The sequence below is a fragment of the Mytilus galloprovincialis genome, chromosome 1, assembly GCF_965363235.1.
Source record: "Mytilus galloprovincialis chromosome 1, xbMytGall1.hap1.1, whole genome shotgun sequence".
NCBI classification, from domain to species: domain Eukaryota; kingdom Metazoa; phylum Mollusca; class Bivalvia; order Mytilida; family Mytilidae; genus Mytilus; species Mytilus galloprovincialis.
This window is the reverse complement of record NC_134838.1, coordinates 11,357,785-11,379,862: the sequence shown is the minus strand read 5'-3', so window position 1 is coordinate 11,379,862 and position 22,078 is coordinate 11,357,785. Positions and strand designations below refer to the sequence as shown.

Sequence of the window (22,078 nt, the reverse complement as noted above, 5' to 3'; positions counted from 1 at the left end):
AAGATAGATACAAAGTCCAAAAGACTTATGATCAAACTCTAGTTTTCACAGAGGCAGATTTAGGGGGCCCCAGGGGACCAGCCCCCCCCCCCCCCTTTTCAGAAAAATTTTGGTTGGTTATATAGGGAATCACTGAAGCGTGGCGGAATTGGCCCCCCTTAGGCAGTCAGTGGGCCCCCTCTTATGAAAATTTCTAGATCGGCCACTGTTTCATTCACAGGGTAAAGATATTCCTAGCTAGGATTCTGAATGCCTGTATTTATTTGCTCATTCTTTATATGTCACTATGTGATCTGAAACTTTAACTTTCATATTATAGCCATCAATACATATAGTAAGAATCTATCTTTTTAAATTGGTCCAAAATAGTCACCAAAACTATTTGTTTAAATGTGATGCTACTTTTAATCTGAAACATATCAGCTTTACTGGTTGCTCATTTTGTGATACAAATTCTACAATGAGAAGTTATTGTATATCCTCCTATCATAAAAGTTAACGTCTCTTACTTCTTCAAACCATTTAGCTATCGTAATCATCATATGTAGTTGATGCCCAAAATAAGAGAATAAATATTTAAACTAGTTATAGAAAGACCATATGAAGTGAAGGTAGACACTCCAATCCATTGGTCAGTTGAACTAAAAAAGAACCACCATCTTAGAATTTCTCCTTTGTCAGTTATAAACAGAAAAACAAATAATCCACATTTCTAATCATTTATGTATATATTCATGATAACAAATAAAAAACTTAGAATCACATGACATGACGTATTTTGAGGATGTATGTCAATTAGACATTTAATTTTTCAACATTGTTTTTGAAAGATAAATGGTATCCAGTGTATTTTCTTACCATACAAATATTATCTTACAATGTTGACCTGTTGGAACATTTCTTTTGACACATGAACAAATTTGAATGTTTAATATTAAAACTATAGCATTATTTGGCTAAATGAACTTGGTTGAATAGTTTGTCTTTGATCACCTGAGACATAAGTCCATGAAGAGATTCCATAGTTGTTTTGCACCTGAAAAATAATAAACAAATAATATTAAATAATGTTTAAACAAAATTTTTATTATAACTCAGATTATTTCTTTTATGCCATGACAAAATAAAAATCCATTCCTTCTTTTTTCAAATTAATATTTACTTTTAAGTTGCAGTAAACCACAATTTATTCAACTGATATCATTTAAAATTACATAATCCTCTAGACCATTAAAGCATAGGACTGAATATCCCAATTGTTAAAAGGGACAAATTGTTAGGACTACATACAGGAATTGTCAAATATGACATTTTTTATTATTTTATAACAACTTATTCTAAATGCTGTAATCTGGCTTGGCCAATTTGATTTAAAACAAGAAGTAATTGTAACAGGATGCTGTTACGAAGTCTCCCAAACAAAGCTCCCATAACTCGCCATTCATATGGTCCCATGTTCATTTGATTTGATTTTTTGTCCCATACAAGCATATATATGGCTTACGAGTAGGGATCTCCACCATTTACAAGTATTCAAACAGGAGGGGGTGGTGGTGACCCCCAGGAAATTTACCTACATTTCATTTGATTTGTTTTATTGTCCCCTACAAGAATGTATATGGTTTAAGGGTGGGGATCTGGACCGTTTACAAAATAATAGCACATTCTCAAATTGAACGGGGTGGGGCTACCCCCAGGAACTTCCCTTTAATTTTATTTGATTAGCTTTATTGTCCCATACAAGAATATATATGGTTTAGGGGTGGGGATGTTGACCGTTTACAAGTTTTCAAACAAGAGGGGGTGGGGTGACCCCCTTGGGACTTCCCTCTTATTTCATTTCATTTGTTTTATTGTCCCCTACAAGAATATATATGGTTAAGGGGTGGGGATGTTGACCGTTTACAAGTTTTCAAACAAGAGGGGGTGGGGTAACCCCCTCCGGACTTCCCTTTTATTTCATTTCATCTGTTTTATTGTTCCCTACAAGAATATATATGGTTTAGGGGTGGGGATGTGGACCGTTTACAAGTTTTCAAATAAGAGGGGGTGGGGTGACCCCCTAGGGACTTCCCTTTAATTTCATTTCATTTGTTTCATTGTCCCCTACAAGAATATATATGGTTTAGGGGTGGGGATGTTGACCGATTACAAGTTTTGAAACAGGAGGGGGTGGGGTGACCCCCTAGGGACTTCCCTTTAATTTCATTTCATTTGTTTTATTGTCCCCTACAAGAATATATATGGTTTAGGGTGGGGATCTGGACCGTTTACAAGATAATAGCACATTCTCAAATTGAACGGGGTGGGGATGACCCCCGGGGACCTCCCTTTAATTTCATTTGATTTGTTTTATCGTCCCATTTAAGAATATATATGGTTTAGGGGTGGGGATCTGGACCATTTACAAGATATAAGCATATTCTCAAATTGAAGGGGGTGGGGATGAACTCCCAGGGACTCCCCCTATATTTCATGTGATTTGTTTAATTGTCCTATAATCAATTCTGAAGACTGCATGTATCTATCACTTACAGTTTTCAAGTTATATTCATTTGAAAATTTTAGAAAATAAAATCCCATAGGGTTCTATAGTAAACCCCTCCCTCCTTTCTACCCCCCAAAATACCCCTTAATAGACCCCAATGCACAAACGAAAGATTGATGGCTCACCTAGACATATTAGTCTACCATGTTATGAAATTCTAGGTCAATCTGACAAGCGGTTTTGGAGAAACGCTGCGGACAAGTTCATTTTTAAAGTGGCGGAAGAAGAGGAAGAAGAAGAAGAATAATAAAAATAATAAGAACTGAGCAAAAACAATAAGTCTCCAAACTTTGTTTGGGAGACTTAAAAATAAATGAAGAATGTGACCATGGGACACAGATGATGTTCCCCCTAGCATATAACATGATAAAGGGACATAACTCAAGAACAGTAAAAAATTCATTCTTGATCTGAGTTTTGTTGTAATAAGCATTGTGTATAAGTTTCATAACATTCCATTGAATCAAACTTAAATTACAGAAACAAAAAATTCTACAATTTTCCCTTTTGTAAAGGGACATAATTCTAGAAAGGTAAAAGTGAGGTCACCCAAATTCAAACTTGATCTGTGTTCTGTGGTATTAAGCATTGTGTATAAGATTCACAACAATTGATAGAGGATAACAAAAGTAAGAGAATGTTAACCAATTTGAGAACGAATGGACAAACTGATGTAAAAACAGAAGTACAGATGGACAAGGGTAAAACTTAATGTCCCTTCAACTACAAAGTGGTCATAACAAAAGTTTGCACAATAATGTTTTATATAAAGATACTTAAACAGAATAAATTATTTTACAATCTAGCCAAAAAATATGGCACATCAATGGGTAGCTATTATCACAGTCAGGATGCGAGTCCCAAAGGTTTTTTTACAGGATGGTGAATCCCTAACATTAATAGAAGTAAACATAAAAGTAATGCTTTATAATATTACATACCCATCCTTTGTAGCCTTTGCCAGTTTATCTTCAGATTTCCTTTCATGATTCTCCATCCCTAACATGAACCCTCCTCTCCCTAACTGTGCCTCTGATTGCTCTAATTTATCTGCCAAGTCAAACACCTGTCCTGTGGTATAGTCACTATTCTATTCAAAATAGATATTAACTGTTATCATGTGATAATGGTAATTTTAATATTAATCATGATTTAAAAAAAATTGAATTAGACAGGTAAAAATTTGTAAAAATGTCGTAACCTAGTCAGTCCAAATGTCTCACACAAACGAGAATTGGACTAATGATAATGTATTTTGAACTGACAAATTTTTAAAATTGATAGCAAATTAGAGGAAGCTCTAATTTTTGGTTCCTGAGAAAAATGTGACAATTTTTTGGGTCAGAAGTACAAATGGAAGGTCAGTACGGAAAGACAATAAGACAGAGGTAAAACAGCTTAACCCTCCTTTTTAGCAGGAAAATAACAACACACTTGAATAATAAAAGTGACCTTGCAATTAAGGACACACTCAGTTTATCATAACATTAAAATTCAACTTACTGTGAGAAGACTTGAAGAACTGAGTGTATTAACCCAGTATTTGTTCCACAGTGACTCTAATAACTTTCTATCTAATGATGATTTGAAGTAGGAAATATCTAATGAAAAATACCTGAAATTAAAAATAAACTTTGTATAAAGATAATTTAAAACATATTGTGACAAAGATATCTGTGTACTACCTTATAAAATGATATTTTTTTTGGATAATTGTGACACACACTAGAATTTGAACTTAAGAGAAGTTCTAAATAATAACCTTTTAAGATTTTAGAACAACTTTTCATATAATCATAAAATTGTTATTCCTCTCTTCACATTGCTGATGAAGACAGTTTGATAAAATATAATGGATTAAGCATGTTTTTGAAAATTTGTCATCAAGAAAACTTTGTCAGATATACCAAAACAGCTTAATTCCAATTTTTTCCTATTCTTGTAACTACTGGTTGTTTTTCAAACAAGATGTACTGTAAGATAATAAAATTATACCCCTGCATATATAAAGAATGTAAAACTTGTTATTGTTGAGAAAAGTGTGAACTAAATTTCATGTATGTGCATGAAATTTTAAAGATACAAGTTTCAGGCAAAAAGGAAGTGGCATACTGAAGTAACTGAAAATGTATCACATGGCATGGCATAACCAGATTAAGATTGGTGTCATATATCAAGAACCTATGACATATGTTTGCTGAGAAAATGTGACAGAAATGTATATCTAACAGAAGGATAAACAGAGGTCAACCAATATATCTTTTCTTTTGAGCAGATTGAAAAAATACTTTTCAAAAATTTAAGATACAAAGTAGCGACTTACTGTTTACAGTGTACACCAAAATCTTCTATTTTACTGAGCGGTATAGACTGGTATTCAGATGGACCTTCATCTGGTGGCTTATAACCCTGAAAAAAGACAAATCAATTAATAAGTGAAAAATTTGTAAGGGGAACATAAAATCAAAAACATTTTATAAAATATTGACAATATGAAATTTCACGAACAACACTATTACCTCTTTGAATATGTAAAATAATAAAATTTTATTTCAAATTATTTGAATCTATTTAAATTTTCTATTTTCTATTCATTAATTCTTGATACAAAAGAGAATTGCATTCTTGTTAACACTTTTTTCAATAGTTTTGTTTTGTAACTGATTTTTTTTCCTACATTGCATTTGTCATTCAAACATCACAAAGCATAGTTAGACTAACAATTGTTTTGATATTAAAAAAATATACATATGTACCTATCTTTCAGTGTCTTATTATGAATATATATTTTTATTAATCACAGCAATGATATGGATGCAGTATGTTCAATTACTGTGAGGAAAAATCTAATACCATTGCCAAAATTAAGTGGGATACTGTATCTGTGTTAGACACATCACCAATTATCTAAGTGTAACCTCTAGCTTATGTCAAGCAGACAAAAAAAATCTTACTACCAAAATGACTCAAAGTTACTATCAGTTCTAAACAACTTTAAAATCAATATAAGTTTTAAAATATTTCTTTTTGTTTTAGCACATTTGCAGGTAAATGAAAATCTACTCTTTGAGTCTTTATTTCATATCATCTCACATTGTCTATAGTACATTCAACCTGAAAATAGTCTTTTTTAGGAATATGATCATTATACTGAGTATGTATTTATTTTCAATAACGATAAAAATATTTGTTTATGACAATTAAGTATTACCTTTGGGTATGTCCTGAATGCACCAATGTTGACTTTTCCTGCTGAAATAGTTCTAACTGGATCTATCTATTGAAATAAATAAAGATGTGAATTAGTCACAAGTTTGCTTTCACATAACTTGTAAACTCATTGTAATTATAATTGGTTACTTTTGCCACAAAACCATAGGTGTTTTGTAGTTTGAAGTGTGTGCAATAGTTTGTGTTGGTGTGTATTATAGCCTATATGCTTTCTTTTATGTGAAAGCAGTTATAACAACAACACTTTAGGGATTGATGCAATTATTTAATGAGATGGAGATGTTTTGGAACCTTTCTTTTATATGTTTAAAATCTTCAAAAGAGCAAACCACTAGTCATCTAGCTATATGTTGATTATTTTCAAAGCTGATTCTTATGAAAATCTGATTTTAAGAAATACAATCAAAACTTTAGGAAAACTATATGTTTTATATGATATTCAATATATTAACAAATATAGATCATGAATACTGAATATATATGATAAAATTCAGTTTTCACATAAAAGTTGGCACAATAATATTTTATACAACATGTAAAAAGATACTTGCACAGAATAAAATATAGTACCATCCTGCCAAAAAGAAAAATGTAGCACATCAATGGTAACTATCATCACAGTCAGGATGCAAGTCCCAAAGGTTTTTTTATAGGATGAAGGTAATTAAAATAATAATGTTACCACAATAGCAACAAAAGGTTCCTGAAACTGTTGATTCAACATCTGTGTACTGACGTCTATACCAGATAACCAACAACCATATCCTGGATGGCTGTGATACCATCCTACAGCATTCTCTAATCTCCCAACCTGTAATGTATACAATCAAATATATAACATAACTACCATCACTACTTTAAGGATCTTACAGAATATTTTGAAACACCCTTAACTGAGTTGCAACTTAATACACATTGAAATATCAAAATATTGTTCATTTATTGCCTGTTATTAAAACTATCTGCAACTCTAGATCTGCAATATTAAAATTAGACCGTTAAAAGCAGTTTAAAATCAAAGATTATATATATATGAATTTTATCTATACAAATTAGAGAACCAAGGTCCAAATGTTAATTTTACTCTTGTCCAATCAATAATTTGATTCCTGAATTAAAAGTTAAAATTAAAAAAACCTTATCACAAATTAACATAAACAATAAAACTATATAGAGCAACATGGAATAGAACTGGAGATCAACATAAAACACTGACAGACAATAACCAAACAATAACCTCATTTACAGAACACAGGTAGGTAACTATTATAACACCTTTTCTGCATATATTTATATTGTGAAGTATCATCTGCTAGCCACAATACAGGAGCTTTTTAGGTTAATGATCAAGATCAAAGCAAATATCCCAAAGACTTTAAGAGTTCATATTGTCACATGGTCAAGTAAAAGCAATATCCTTAATATTGGTTACCTGTTTAGCAGATTCTGTGTAAGCAGCCATGTATTCATAAGCTTGTGACTGGGCATTAACTCTGGTTTCTGTCCCTTCTACAGGCAGTGCAAAACTGTCCATTACAATCATTGTGCTGCCATCTACTTTCCCCAGCAGGAGGCCCATGATTTCAAGATTACCTCCTGACCGGGCATGCATCACCATTTTAAGTAAAGCTAGGGCTGAAACTTTGATGTGTTTGAAGTAGTGTGGACTGAAAATAAAAAAGGTAGGTAGATATTTATAGTATTAACTTTTATTCTTTAATAAACATGTTAAGGACTTGTGTTGGACCATCTACATTATAAAATAAGATGCAGTATAATTGTATGAATGACTGGTACCCTGAGGATTACCCTAGTATATAGGGCTATTGATCTGCTGATTTATTTCAGTAGATTTATTTCAGTATAATGTTGACACAGAGATATATCCTGCTTGCCTGTGTGTAATTTTGATAGTATATTGGAAATTCTGGAATTTTTTTTAAAGTCAATGAACATGATGAACAATAACTGAGAAGGCAGAGTCAAGTAATATCTATGGAAATGAAATGTGCTGAAACTAATAAAACTGTATACATGTACCAAATATCACTAACTGTTGACACTGTCCACACCAGAAACAGCACACATTGAATTGGTTGAATTGAAAATATAAAAAATCCACTATCAACTAAAGCGGATATCTCAGACTGAAACACTACAAATTATTTTTCAGAGGCCACACTGTCACTGGGCTATGTTGCCAATTTCAAATTTTATCTGTCTCACATTTTCTAGTCTAACACTTGACAATTTTGCATCTAATAAAAATATATTCCTACAGCATTTGAAACATTTGCAACCTGAATCAAAAGCTTACTCATATGCACATATGAAAATAGGCAATCAAACAAAATTTTTCATTCTTGGCATTTTCTTATCAAAATAAATAAAAAATATGGCTTTCATGATTTCTTTACACATTATAAGCAATAACTCCAAATATGCTCCTTTTTGTCACTTATCAGGTTAGTTATTTATGGACAAATATATCTGCTATCACTTCACAGCAAGTAATAAGTCTTACGTTTAGCTGCTCTATCAATATAATAAACCCATCATTAGTCAATTGCTTTTTAAAATGTAATTAAAAGTTTTAAATAGCTTATGGTTAGCAAGCAATATGAGTCAGGTGCAGCATGCTTCATGTGAAAGTGAACAAAGTCTGTATTTTGAACAATGTGCAAGCTTCATGTGAAAGAGAACTAAGTCTGTATTTTGAACAATGAATCTATTTAAAATAATATTCTATTTTTTTATTTAAATATATAAAATAAATATGAATTTTATTCCTAATTCCACAAACAATGACAAATTCAGTATTTTACAGGGTCGTAGATGTAATGACATTACAAAACCAATCATAATGACATTGTTATATTTAGTTATACATTTAATGGAAAATACTCTACATTATCGTCCTTCCCTCCGCCTATATCACCCTGCTCTGTTTCTCTGTAATTCTTGTATCAAGACTTCAAAACGAGACCAGGCATTATCAGCGACGTCACAATGTGAGAGGAAAAGTTATCAGCGACGTCACAATGCGAGAGGAGACGTTATCGGTCGTCCAACTGTCTATATCAATCTGCTCAGCTCTTAATAAAACTCCATATCACGGCTTTGTGACGTCAAATACGTTGACCTGGCCTTAATAACTTTGACCCGGACATATCAGCGACGTCATAATGTTTGAACCGACGTTGATAAGTTTGACCCGAACTTATCAAGTCAACTTCCAGGTTGCTGGCGAAACTAAGACAATACTTCCAAAAGACACAAATACAGCCCGATAAATCGATTATCAGGTTATCGGCATATTAATATTGTAAAATATCAGCTGCTCGACATAATATGAAGGCTTTTTGATCTCGTTCCCTGCGCTTACTCGACAAAAAGCTTCATATTATGTCTCGCAGCTGATATTTTACGATATCAACATGCAGACAACCTGATAATAGGTACTGATCAAGCTTGCTTTTGTCAAGCGTAAAACTGTCTTAGGGAGAAAGAAACAACCAGTAAAAGAACGATAAAAAGATAATCGGGTTTTCTTCGTATAGATATCGTAAAATATCAGGCGATCGACACAATGTGAAACTTTTTAGCTCGTTCGCTACGCTCACTCGCCAAAAAGGTTCACATTGTGGCTCGCGGCTGATATTTTACGATATCAATGTGTAGAAAACCCGATAATCTATACTTATTGTCTTCTTGGTTGAATCCAGAACAATATTGTGTAATCAGGTTAACAAAAGAGTTATAAGGTCTCACACAAAAATGTCAACAAAAACATTCCAAATGTTTATAATACACCTTAACACTATAATACACCTTAACACAAACATATCATAAAAGTTCGAACATAAAAGTCCTTCAGACTTTTATTTGTTTGTGAGTGAATTGGTCGAATTTATACACCAATAAATTCCTTTAAAAAGGCGTTTAATCCTATAATAGTTCAAGTGTCACCAATTCTCAGGTCAAGTGTCGCAGATTCCCGAAAATAGCTATAAGGTCCATTCTGTTATGCAGTCTATATATACATGATATATAGAATGTAAGGAAAATAAGACACTAGTAAGTTGTTAGGAAGCGTCATGATTTTCATTCAAAGTAATGTACATTGGTTTTATCATATTTATATCTAAAATCAAATTATTCTGAAATTGAAAAAGGGATGAATATCAGCATGTTTATGATTAAATCTGCATTGTTTATCACTAAAATTTCCCCAATATTACTGGCTGACTTGAAGAATTTTTAACAGACTATTGACAATTACTCTTTATCCCATGGCTTTGCTGTAAGAATATCTTGTTGTTGTCTCTTATCGTATCTATATATTTCGTCCATACTGTTAACGTTCTCAACATTGTTTGACATTTCCCAAGTTTTAAATGCATTTTTCGCATCCATGATTATTTTTTTAAGATTCGTGATTCTGATGTCAATTCAGAAACAAGGAACCATACAAAAGTCACAACATACTGGTTCAAAATTGTATATTTCTGATTTCCGTAAGTTATACGGTATGTAAATTAATGTCTTTTAAGATTGTTCTCTTATGATACCATTTAAGATAAAGTTAAACCACCATTATTTCAAACAACAAATCACCACAACGAAACATAACAAAAGAATGTGTCATTCTGAATTAATTTGACAGTAAAACCCTATGTAAAGTTTGGACAATCACATCACATGGGTATAAAAGATAAAGATATTTTATTTCCTAATCATAGGGCTCATAACAAGCATGTAATCACATAAAGTAAAAATAAAAAGCCTTTCTCTCCCACTCGCATACGGAACTCATACATATAACTATCGTTCTGATTAAGGATGATTGATTTAACAGTACAACATGTACATGAAAAATAAAATACAGATAAAAATACAGACGAATGTACTTTTATTTATTTTTTTTTTTATGAGGAAAGTCAGTTGCCTACATTGTATATAAGATAAGATAAGATAATCTAATCAAGAACCCATAAAGGGCATCATTTTACAACACAATATGATCGGAAAAAGCAAAAAAGAAAACTAATACCATACTATAACGTTATGGACAGGATCAGAGCCTGACACAACATGTGTCTTATATAACTATTATATTAAATGTTATAACAATAAACTATTATATTATTTCATATATTTTGTTTACATCTGGATCTTATTTCTAAACCTTTAATAATGTAATTTCCTATGCACATGAGAATTGGTATGTATAAAGTAATTGCTAATAGAGTCTGTACATAATATCTGATTTGTACAAATTATAAACCTAAACTTTAATTAGTTTTCGAGTTTTGTCAAGAGCATAATACATTGGAACAAACTGAAAGACAATATTGTATGCGCAAATCGAGGCCCAAATACGGTTGAGAGATTCACGGCGGCAGCTCTCCAACACCGTCAATAGGTCTCTCTTGTCTGTTGAATAAAAGCCAGAATTGACCTCATCTAGACCCTCATATATATCTTTTATAAAATTTTTACTCCGGATTTCTCCGGATAACAAAGAAACTCAACTTAAGCAAATCACTACTTTATTACAACAAATATCTTTGATGAGTTTTTATTTCAGTCAAACAAACTCTGACCATTAACATTTGTTCAGGTGGAAAGACATGATTCAGTCTTTCTCCCATTTTATAGCTGCTACTTTCACGGTCTTTCTGAAGCTTTATTCAATCGTTTTGGCAGGTAATAGACCGGTAAATAATCCTGTCATCTGCTAAGAGTCTTATCTGGCTGTGTTTTAGGTAGTCAGGTAAGTCGTTGATATAAATGAGTATAATGTATTGGATTTTTTTCAGATGTTGAGTTTTTGAGTAGGACTGTTTGAGTTCTGATGGACAGGAATGATTTGATCCATTGGGTTGGTTGATCTGAAATGCCGTATAGTGTTTAAATCTGTAAAGTAAGTGTGTTTGTGGCACTTTATCAAATGCTTTGGAAAAATCCACGATTACTTGATTAGTTTGTATATTTCTATCATTGTTTTGAGCTAGTTTGGTGTATAAGAGATATTAATCACGATTCACATGATCTTTTTGCTCTGGGTCCGTGTTGTAGTTCATTTAATATTTTATTTGTTTCAAGGTGTTTCATCATGTTACTAGCTAGTATTAGTTTAAGTCATTTATATGACATGCAGGCAGGTGGTTACCCCTAGATATTTTGCTGTTGTTACATGTTCTAAAGAATAACTGTAGAATGACTGCGTAATGTGTAGTCACGAATTTGGGACTGGTTTTTTTTTTTTTGTGTGTGTGTTTTTTTTTTAATTTCTGGTTACTGAAATAACATTACATTTGTCTGGGTGGAATGCCATTTTCCACGTAGTTTCTCATGATGTCAATTTGTCAAGATCTTTTTGTAATAGAGATGCATCAGAATTTGATTTCATTTCCAATTAAACTATGGTCATCTGCAAATAACCGCACTGTAAGGCCAGTTGGAATTAGGCCCGAATATCGTTTATGTAGTACAGGCAGAGACATATAATACAAGTACAGGAAAAGACTTCAAGTGTCGCCAAGATCTGACACCTGTGACTCGACTATGTCTCTCGGCCTGGTACACATTTTGTTTAAACTGACTTCACACATATGATGGTAAGTATCGGTGCAATTTATGTGAAAGTTCTTTTTTAAGTCTTGGTTTAACTTTGAATTATTTATGATCTGGTCCTGCTACTTTGTTTGGATTTAAGTTTTTGTTAAAGTTTTAGTACACCTTCTGTTTTTATCAATAATTTTGATGTAGTGATGGAATCTTTATATTTTCTCACTCGTACCGTTTTTACAAATATTAAAATTTTAAACGTGGGTTTTTCATTTAAAAAAAAACATTAGTTGTTGTATGTTGTTCTCTTTAGGTGTTTTATGTTATTAGACATTCCTTATATAGTTCTGTACGGACATATTCTTTATATAACTTAATCTATTTTGGACTGAAAAGGGTACCAGAATATATCGTCGGCATTTGGTCACGTGATTTGAATGGTGGACAACTGTTACAGGTGTTCCGTATTCCAACGAAACATTTGTTCATCAACAGAAATAACTTAACCTTTCTATTTGATATGTCGATTGATTGGCATAATGCGTAAAGGCAACAGGCCAAACGAAATGTTCCTTACAAGAGCTCTCGAGAAAATCTTGAGCGACAAAGAAATAAAAAAAGCTCATCACTCCCAACTGAAAAAAGCCTGTGAGGTGGCACTAGGTAAGTGAATCACATAATGAATTCTATTTTGGGTCATTTAACGTCTACGATGCTTATTTGTTATGATGAAGAAGAAGAAGTAGAAGATAGGATTTTACTTGTCTGTGACATCATCATGTACTTTTGATCATGTTGATCAATACACCTTAATATTTAGGCATAACCATACAATCTGATCTAAAATGGAATAAACACAGTGTTCTAGGATTTTTTTGGCACCTTGACTTACCACGGGTAAGATCAATAAAAAAATTACTTACCCACATCTAAAAGTTAAATCCGCCAACCAATAGTGTAGTATAGTACTATGATAGTTTATTTTCCTCCGATGACAAGAAAAAAAATCGTTTATGTCCCGATTTAAGCACCAGTTATCAATCCGGATTTTCCGATTTTACCGACACCGTGACCGACTTTTAGAATGATAGAAGAATGTGGTCTCTTTTGCGCTTGATTACACCTAGTAAACGAGTGCTTGAATAAAAGCGCCGATAGACATCGACAAAATCTTCGATCTTTTATCAAAGTTTTTTCTCGTGATTTAATAAAAATAAAAAGCAGATTTGGGAAAATTGAAGAGGACCGGGAAATTTCAAGAGTTTTTCGGCTTCCCCGAACTTGAAAATTGACTTACCACCGGGTGACAAAGGCTAAAAAATGACTTACCCGTTGTCCTAATCCACTTACCCCGGGTAACGGGTAATGGGAATCCTAGAACACTGAAACATATAAATAATGTAACAGCTAATGCAAACAGACAACTTAATTTTCTAAAACGTAACCTTAAAGTCTCATCCCAAAAAATCAAAGAACAGGCATACATGTCATTAGTCAGACCTAAGCTTGAGTACAGCTCTTGCGTCTGGGACCCTCACACCAAAAACCAAATCAACCAAATTGAGATGGTCCAACGAAGAGTTGCTCGCTACACATGTAATAGATATCACAATACCAGCTCTGTCTCAAATATGCTTCATCACCTTCAGTGGCCTACATTAGAATTGAGACGAATACAAACAAGACTATTGGTATTCTATAAGATCATACACCAACACATAGCAATTTACCCTAAAGATCTTCTCGTTAAATCAGACAGTAGAACAAGACATAAACTTACCAACCACTTTAAACAAATTCAAACAAATAAAGATTCTTACAAGTTTTCATTTTATCCACATACAATAGTACAATGGAACCTACTTCCTACATCAGCAATCCTTTGTACAACAGTCGACGGCTTCAAAGAGCAGATCTCTATATCTGCTCTTTCACAAATATTCTAAAAAACTGCTTAACATGTACATAGTTTTACCAAGAAATATACATAGGATAACAATCCACCAAAAAAAAAAAAAAATCACTGTTATATTTTAACTTTATTTATTTTTTTTTCTAAGCACCAATGCAATGTAATTTAATATTACTGCAAATTTATTTCTTTTAAATTGTAAATAAGCCACGCATGCAACGGCACGTAATAGTCAAAGTTGTGACTGAGTGCGGAAATATGAAGATAGATAGATAGATTGCTAATCCCGGCTGACCCGGCCGCTTGAACTTTTGACGCATACAACAATCACTTTTTCATTGTGGCATCAGACATTTTGTTTTATGACGTCAACATTTTACGGGAACCTGTGTGATATCCAGCAATGGCGGACAAATAGCGATAAGGTGTATCAGATATATACATGTTTACAAATTTGCTGGAAATTGTACACTTCTTTTATGTGCAAGACCAAAATAAAATATATGTTTGATTCCAGTTACATGACTGACCCTTTTTTTCGCGACTGTGGTTTTTGTTATTTCAGAAATTTTTCAACTTCTAGAAAAATTAAGGTACATTCAAGCAACGCCTGGGGTTTTGTATTTATCAGAACAATCATAGCATCCTATTTGCTAAAGGCTAGCAGTTCACTGGCTTGTCTGGTTGTGGCTCAAGGCTGGTGCTACTTCACTACTTGGAGACAGAAGTCGCTTTCACATCTGTCACTACATTCACTTTCCCTACTGTCAAAAGCAATATTTTGTTGCCTGAGTGTTCACAACAGTCTCTTTTCTTATCAGCAATATTCCATATTTACATAGTCGATGATTATAAATAAAGAAATTTAAAGGCGGACAATTTATTTCTATAAAAAAGAGGCAAAAGCATTGACATTAGAAATTGGTCCGATGTTATTTCTTAGAAAAACAAGTTTTTATGAAGTATTTTTCTTTCACTTGCAGTTCTTGCTACTCAAGAGCATACATCAAAACATTCTGATTTTTAGAAAATTAATCTTCATAAGAATGTGATGACAATTACCTTTAATGTTCTATTTATGTTTCAGATCAACTAAAGAAAGAAAGCAGTGTTCAAAGGTAACATAAGATAAGTTTTTATGTTATTGTAATTACTTTTGTTGCCATTTGCATAGGGCAGATTTTACAGTATTGTGTTCTGTCTCCTACTTTCATGTTGCTAATGTGACGGAGACAAAAATGAGTAGCGTTAGCGACATTTGGACATGTCACATGAGCAACAACATCTTTTAAAGTTAAAATGTATGCACACAGTGATGTTTAATATATGCCTGGAGTAATAAAATTGTACAGTCTGGTTTAGAATTTCTAAATATACAGAATGTCATTTGCAGGTGTACTTTATATCAAATGAATACACAAGAAACCAAAAAATAAGTAACGTTAGCGACATTTGGACATGTCACATGAGCAACAACATCTTTAAAAGTTAAAATGTATGCACACAGTGATGTTTAAAATATGCCTGGAGTAATAAAATTGTACAGTCTGGTTTAGATTTTCTAAATATACAGAATGTCATTTGCAGGTGTACTTTATATCAAATGAATACACAAGAAACCAATTCGTAATAGTAACATTAGCAACATCTACTATCATGACATTATGTTTTGTTGCGAACGTCTTTTTGATGGACGGAATACATTTAAGTTCCTCTTGTAACGATATTACATACAACTTACCTTCTTTGCTTCCCCATCATGTGAAGGAACTGACTCCGAATCTATTTCTGCAAAGGGCGATATCGTAACTCCTATACAGGAGAGTTACAGATATAAATATATGTTGCTCACGTGACACTGATTTGGACGGAAACCTCGAACAGTAACGTTCGCAAAAAATAAAACAGCCAATGATATTGATTCCTCAAGTCCTTTGACCCCCTTACGTCATCCAAATTTAATATGATTGCTATTTTCAATTATTTATAAAACCCGGGATAAAAATAACTACAATGGGCTGTCTGAGAACTAACAAGAAAATTGCGATCGTGACATACCACAATGGACGGAAAAGACGTGATGTTAGCAACAATATTATTAAATTACCTTTTTTAGCCTTTACCAATAAAAATCTGCCTTAAAGTTATGATTAAAACACAAAAGAAGACTTTTTATTAAAATATAAGTCCATGTTATTAGGCTCCACTTATAAATAATACTTCAAAATTCCACTCCAAATAAGCTGGATGTCAGTAAAGTAGGTCATGATGTCTATTCCATGTCCAATATTTTGAAATTGAAAACCCTCTAATTCTAACATAAAACACAAACACAGAGTAATTTTTATTTTTATTTACTCAGAAAGACACATTTTATTCAATAACATAATGCATTACTCCATTACACAGTCTGTTTCACAGTTTCAGCAATTGCTTTTTTGATGGATACAAAAAACAATAATTCCTTCTTATTGTAAAATCTGCCATAGGTAATATCTTGTGCCTCAAAGACATGCAAGTTTTATTTATTTGTATATTACCATTTAAAGACTAAAATGGTCTTTGACTGCACCATACGTATTATATTCTGCATTTAAACACATAGAACAGATATTGCTGGGTTTTGAAAGTTTTTTTTCATGGGGAGTGGGTTGAAGATATCAGGAATCAAGAAATGGTTTGCTAGATATATATATGCGAAAAACAATGGAAAAGGACGGTACAAGTTTTTATACGACCGCAAAAATTTTAATTTTTCATCGTATATTGCTATCACGTTGGCGTCCTCGTCGTCTTGCGTCGTCATCGTCCGAATACTTTTAGTTTTCGCACTCTAACTTTAGTAAAAGTGAATAGAAATCTATGAAATTTTAACACAAGGTTGATGACCACAAAAGGAAGGTTGGGATTGATTTTGGGAGTTTTGGTCCCAACATTTTAGGAATTAGGGGCCAAAAAGGGCCCAAATAAGCATTTTCTTGGTTTTCGCACTATAACTTTAGTTTAAGTAAATTGAAATCTATGAAATTTTGACACAAGGTTTATGACCACAAAAGAAAGGTTGGGATTGATTTTGGGAGTTTTGGTTCTAACAGTTTAGGAGTTAGGGGCCAAAAAAGGGCCCAAATAAGCATTATTCTTGGTTTTCGTACAATAACTTTAGTATAAGTAAATAGAAATCAATGAAATTTAAACACAAGGTTTATGAACACAAAAGGAAGGTTGGGATTGATTTTGGGAGTTTTGGTCCCAACAGTTTAGGAATTAGGGGCCAAAAAAGGGCCCAAATAAGCATTATTCTTGGTTTTCGCACCATAACTTTAGTATAAGTAAATAGAAATCTATGAAATTTAAACACAAGGTTTATGACCATTAAAGGAAGGTTGGGTTTGATTTTGGGAGGTTTGGTCCCAACAGTTTAGGAATAAGGGGCCCAAAGGGTCCAAAATTTAACTTTGTTTGATTTCATCAAAAATTGAATAATTGGGGTTCTTTGATATGCCAAATCTAACTGTGTATGTAGATTCTTAATTTTTGGTCCCGTTTTCAAATTGGTCTACATTAAAGTCCAAAGGGTCCAAAATTAAACTAAGTTTGATTTTAACAAAAGTTGAATTCTTGGGCTTTTTTGATATGCTGAATCTAAACATATACTTAGATTTTTGATTATGGGCCCAGTTTTCAAGTTGGTTCAAATCAGGTTCCAAAATTATTATATTAAGTATTCAGCAATAGCAAGAAATCTTCAATTGCACAGTATTGTGCAATAGCAAGCATTTTTCAATTGCACAGTATTGCGCAATAGCAAGAAATCTTCAATTGCACAGTATTGTGCAATAGCAAATATTTTCAATTGCACAGTATTGCGCAATAGCAAGAAATATCTAAGTGCACAATATTGTGCAATAGCAAGAAATTTTCAATTGGAGTTATCTTTCTTTGTCCAGAATAGTAGTTGAATCAACTTAAATCATTGTTTTATACAATATACAATGTATATTCACTTTTACTACCAACTGATAAATTAAAACAATCTTTACCATTCAGTGATAACAAGCACTTTATTTTGCATTTTAATATTTTATGATGTATTTAAATGAGTAGTTATTGTTGCAAACTCCATTAGGAATTTGAATTGAGATCAGTTTTGGAAAAAGGGAAAGGGGGATGTGAAAAAAAAATGGGGGGGGGGGGGTTAAATTTTTCTCATTTCAGATTTCATAAATGAAAAGAAAATTTCTTCAAACATTTTTTTGAGAGGATTAATATTCAACAGCATAGTGAATTGCTCAAAGGCAAAAAAAATATTTTAAGTTCATTAGACCACATTCATTCTGTGTCAGAAACCTATGCTGTGTCAACTATTTAATCACAATCCAAATTTAGAGCTGAATCCAGCTTAAATGTTGTGTCCATACTTGCCCCAACTGTTCAGGGTTCAACCTCTGCGGTCATATATAGCTGCGCCCTGCGGAGCATCTGGTTGTTGTTTGCCAAACAATAATAATGGAGTTTTGATATTTACACTAAACATATTCATTGTATAGTGTTGTGAAATTTTCCTCAAGAAATCTACAAAATTAGTAAATCATAAAAAAAAATCACTTATACATGTAGTTTAGAATTAAGTGACAAAAGTTTTTATTACCATAAAATTGTTTCATATAGATGTATGTATAATAAGTATGATTAAAAAGCAAAGAGAAACTTGAAACATTGTTCAAATATATAAGTTGTTGTTTCTATTTTAGTGAAGACCAGTCATCATCAGCGTTACCTACACCTAAACAAGCTGGTTTTGTGGAAGCAGATAAATACTTCTTACCATTTGAACTAGCATGTCAATCCAAATGCTTCAGGATTGTAAATGTAGCACTAGACTGCTTACAGGTAAGCTAGCATTCTGTACAATATTATGAGAATTATTCACAATTATTATTGCTGACAAAAAGTTTTGTTTCATGAAAATAGCACACAGAGAAGTTCTCTCTTGTTTTATTTTTTCTTCATTGCCATGTGACACACCAATATACTTTGAATTTGATATTTTCTGCCAAATCCTTTGAGGATTGTCAGATATAAAGCTCTCAAGATTGTTTTTTAAATCCTTCAGATGTTGACTGCGTTAGTATAACAGGGGTTTTGGCACTTGTACCAGTCATTTGCACTTTTGTCCCAAAATCAAATGTTTCAGTTGTTACTATGCAAAAGTGACATAATTCTAAGAAATTTAAAGAAGGAAAGAAGTAACTTTTCACTTATGTAAATATTTTTCTGAGATGAAAATGAAGTATATTTTGTAACAAAAGTTCTACTAATAATAAGCATTTAGTTCAACTGATGATAGACATAATTATACACTATTTCTTGGTTTCCTTTTGAAATTGAATTGTATTACTGTTAATGATTACAGAAATTAATTGCCTATGGTCATCTGACTGGAAATGCCGTAGATACTACTTCTCCTGGTAAAAGGTTGATAGATCGCATTGTAGAGACAATATGTGGATGTTTCCATGGACCACAGACAGATGAAGGTGTACAGTTACAGATTATAAAGGTTTGTTTCAATACAAAGTTCTAAACTTGACCCCTGAGAGCCAGTGTGCAAACAGGTTTTGTGAACTGACCTGGAGACCAATGAGATCTTATTCATTTTTTTGAAATTGCCACTTCTAATTATCCAACCATTTGATTTACTGTTTGTATTAAGGAATTCTCATTTAGACAGATGTTGACCAACTTTTAAAACATTACGGAAATTAACAATTTTAAAAATATTGTGTTAATAAAAATACTTTTAAAGTAAAATATAATCAAATCTAGTTCTCAATACTCTCACATTGCATTTCTGTTTGTTGTATATACGTAGGAAATAATAGGCAGATTTTACAGTATTGTGTTCTGTCGCCTACTTTCATGTTGCTAACGTGACAGAGACAAAAATGAGTAACGTTAGCGACATTTGGACATGTCACATGAGCAACAACATCTTTAAAAGTTAAAATCTATGCACACAGTGATGTTTAATATATGCCTGGAGTAATAAAATTGTACAGTCTGGTTTAGAATTTCTAAATATACAGAATGTCATTTGCAGGTGTACTTTATATCAAATGAATACACAAAAAACCAAAAAATGAGTAACGTTAGCGACATTTGGACATGTCACATGAGCAACAACATCTTTAAAAGTTAAAATGTATGCACACAGTGATGTTTAATATACGCCTGGAGTAATAAAATTGTACAGTCTGGTTTAGAATTTCTAAATACACAGAATGTCATTTGCAGGTGTACTTCATATCAAATGAATACACAAGAAACCAATTGGTAATAGTAACATTAGCAACATCTACTATCATGACATTACGTTTTGTTGCGAACATCTTTTTGGTGGACGGAATACATTTAAGGTCCTCTTGTAACGATATCACATACAACTTACCATCTTTGCTTCCCCATCATGTGAAGGAACTGACTCCGAATCTATTTCTGCAAAGGGCGATATCGTAACTCCTATACAGGAGAGTTACAGATCTAAATATATGTTGCTCACGTGACACTGATTTGGACGGAAACGTCGAGAGTAACGTTCGCAAAAAATAAAACAGCCAATGATATTGATTCCTCAAGTCCTTTGAACCCCTTACGTCATCCAAATTTAATATGATTGCTATTTTCAATTATTTATAAAACCCGGGATAAAAATAACTACAATGGGCTGTCTGAGAACCATCAAGAAAATTGCGATCGTGACATACCACAATGGACGGAAAAGACGTGACGTTAGCAACAATATTATTAAATTACCTTTTTTAGCCTTTACCAATAAAAAACTGCCTTAAAGTTATGATTAAAACACAAAAGAAGACTTTTTATTAAAATATATGTCCATGTTATTAGGCTCCACTTATAAATAATACTTCAAAATTCCACTCCAAATAAGCTGGATGTCAGTAAAGTAGGTCATGATGTCTATTCCATGTCCAATATTTTGAAATTGAAAACCCTCTAATTCTAACAAAAAACACAAACACAGAGTAATTTTTATTTTTATTTACTCAGAAAGACACATTTTATTCAATAACATAATGCATTACTCCATTACACAGTCTGTTTCACAGTTTCAGCAATTGCTTTTTTGATGGATACAAAAAAACAATATTTCCTTCTTATTGTAAAATCTGCCATTATATTGTAAGCATTTACTTAGCTACTAAAATCCATTTGGAGTAACAAAAAAATACTTTATTGTTGACTATACTGTAACTTGTAGTTTTAAAAGGGGTTCTGAAAAAAATATACAGATGTACATGATTTAAAATGAGGATTTAAGATTTCTTAAAGACTAAACTTGTCAATTTGCAGTATTTTCCTTTTTTAACAGGCTCTATTGACAGTGGTTACATCAAATACAGTAGAAATACATGAGGGTACAGTTCTACAAACTGTCAGGACTTGTTATAATATCTATCTAGCTAGTAAAAACCTAGTGAACCAAACAACAGCTAAAGCTACCCTCACACAGATGTTAAATGTCATCTTCTCAAGAATGGAACTGCAGGCTGTAAGTAATAAAAGAATGACAAGGAAACTAGAAACAATACCGTTAATTTGTGTATGTTAGAATCTTAGAAAAAAACTTCATTATACCAGAGTTTACTTATAAAGACAATAAACTTGAATAGTTCTTTCGTCATATTGGTTCTTGTTACTTTTGAATCTACAATAAATGGAGAAATAATTATTACAGTTTTCAGTGGTCTCGCTAGCCCAAAATAGAAGGGCGCCACGCCCTGGGTGCCCTCAGC

The 22,078-nt window shown here is 32.5% G+C and overlaps 2 protein-coding genes across 2 annotated transcripts in view; one reads left to right on the top strand and one right to left on the bottom strand.

The window, feature by feature from the left end:
- Window positions 1–705: 705 nt before the first annotated feature.
- LOC143065220 (COP9 signalosome complex subunit 5) lies at window positions 706–10,270 on the bottom strand. Its single transcript, XM_076238661.1, has 8 exons — window positions 10,062–10,270; window positions 7,212–7,446; window positions 6,462–6,590; window positions 5,760–5,825; window positions 4,872–4,957; window positions 4,052–4,163; window positions 3,490–3,638; window positions 706–1,036 (listed from the first exon to the last, which is right to left on the bottom strand). Exons 1-8 carry the CDS (start codon window positions 10,193–10,195, stop codon window positions 949–951), a joined length of 999 nt encoding a protein of 332 aa, XP_076094776.1. The 5' UTR covers window positions 10,196–10,270; the 3' UTR covers window positions 706–948.
- Window positions 10,271–12,770: 2,500 nt separating this feature from the next.
- LOC143065213 (brefeldin A-inhibited guanine nucleotide-exchange protein 1-like) overlaps window positions 12,771–22,078 on the top strand; it is a 41,681-nt gene continuing 32,373 nt past the window's right edge. The window contains exons 1-5 of the mRNA XM_076238646.1: window positions 12,771–13,015; window positions 15,352–15,382; window positions 19,016–19,154; window positions 19,678–19,824; window positions 21,655–21,834. Of these exons, the coding sequence (XP_076094761.1) occupies window positions 12,892–13,015; window positions 15,352–15,382; window positions 19,016–19,154; window positions 19,678–19,824; window positions 21,655–21,834 (621 nt within the window). The 5' untranslated portion in view covers window positions 12,771–12,891. The remainder of the gene's footprint in view (window positions 13,016–15,351; window positions 15,383–19,015; window positions 19,155–19,677; window positions 19,825–21,654; window positions 21,835–22,078) is intronic.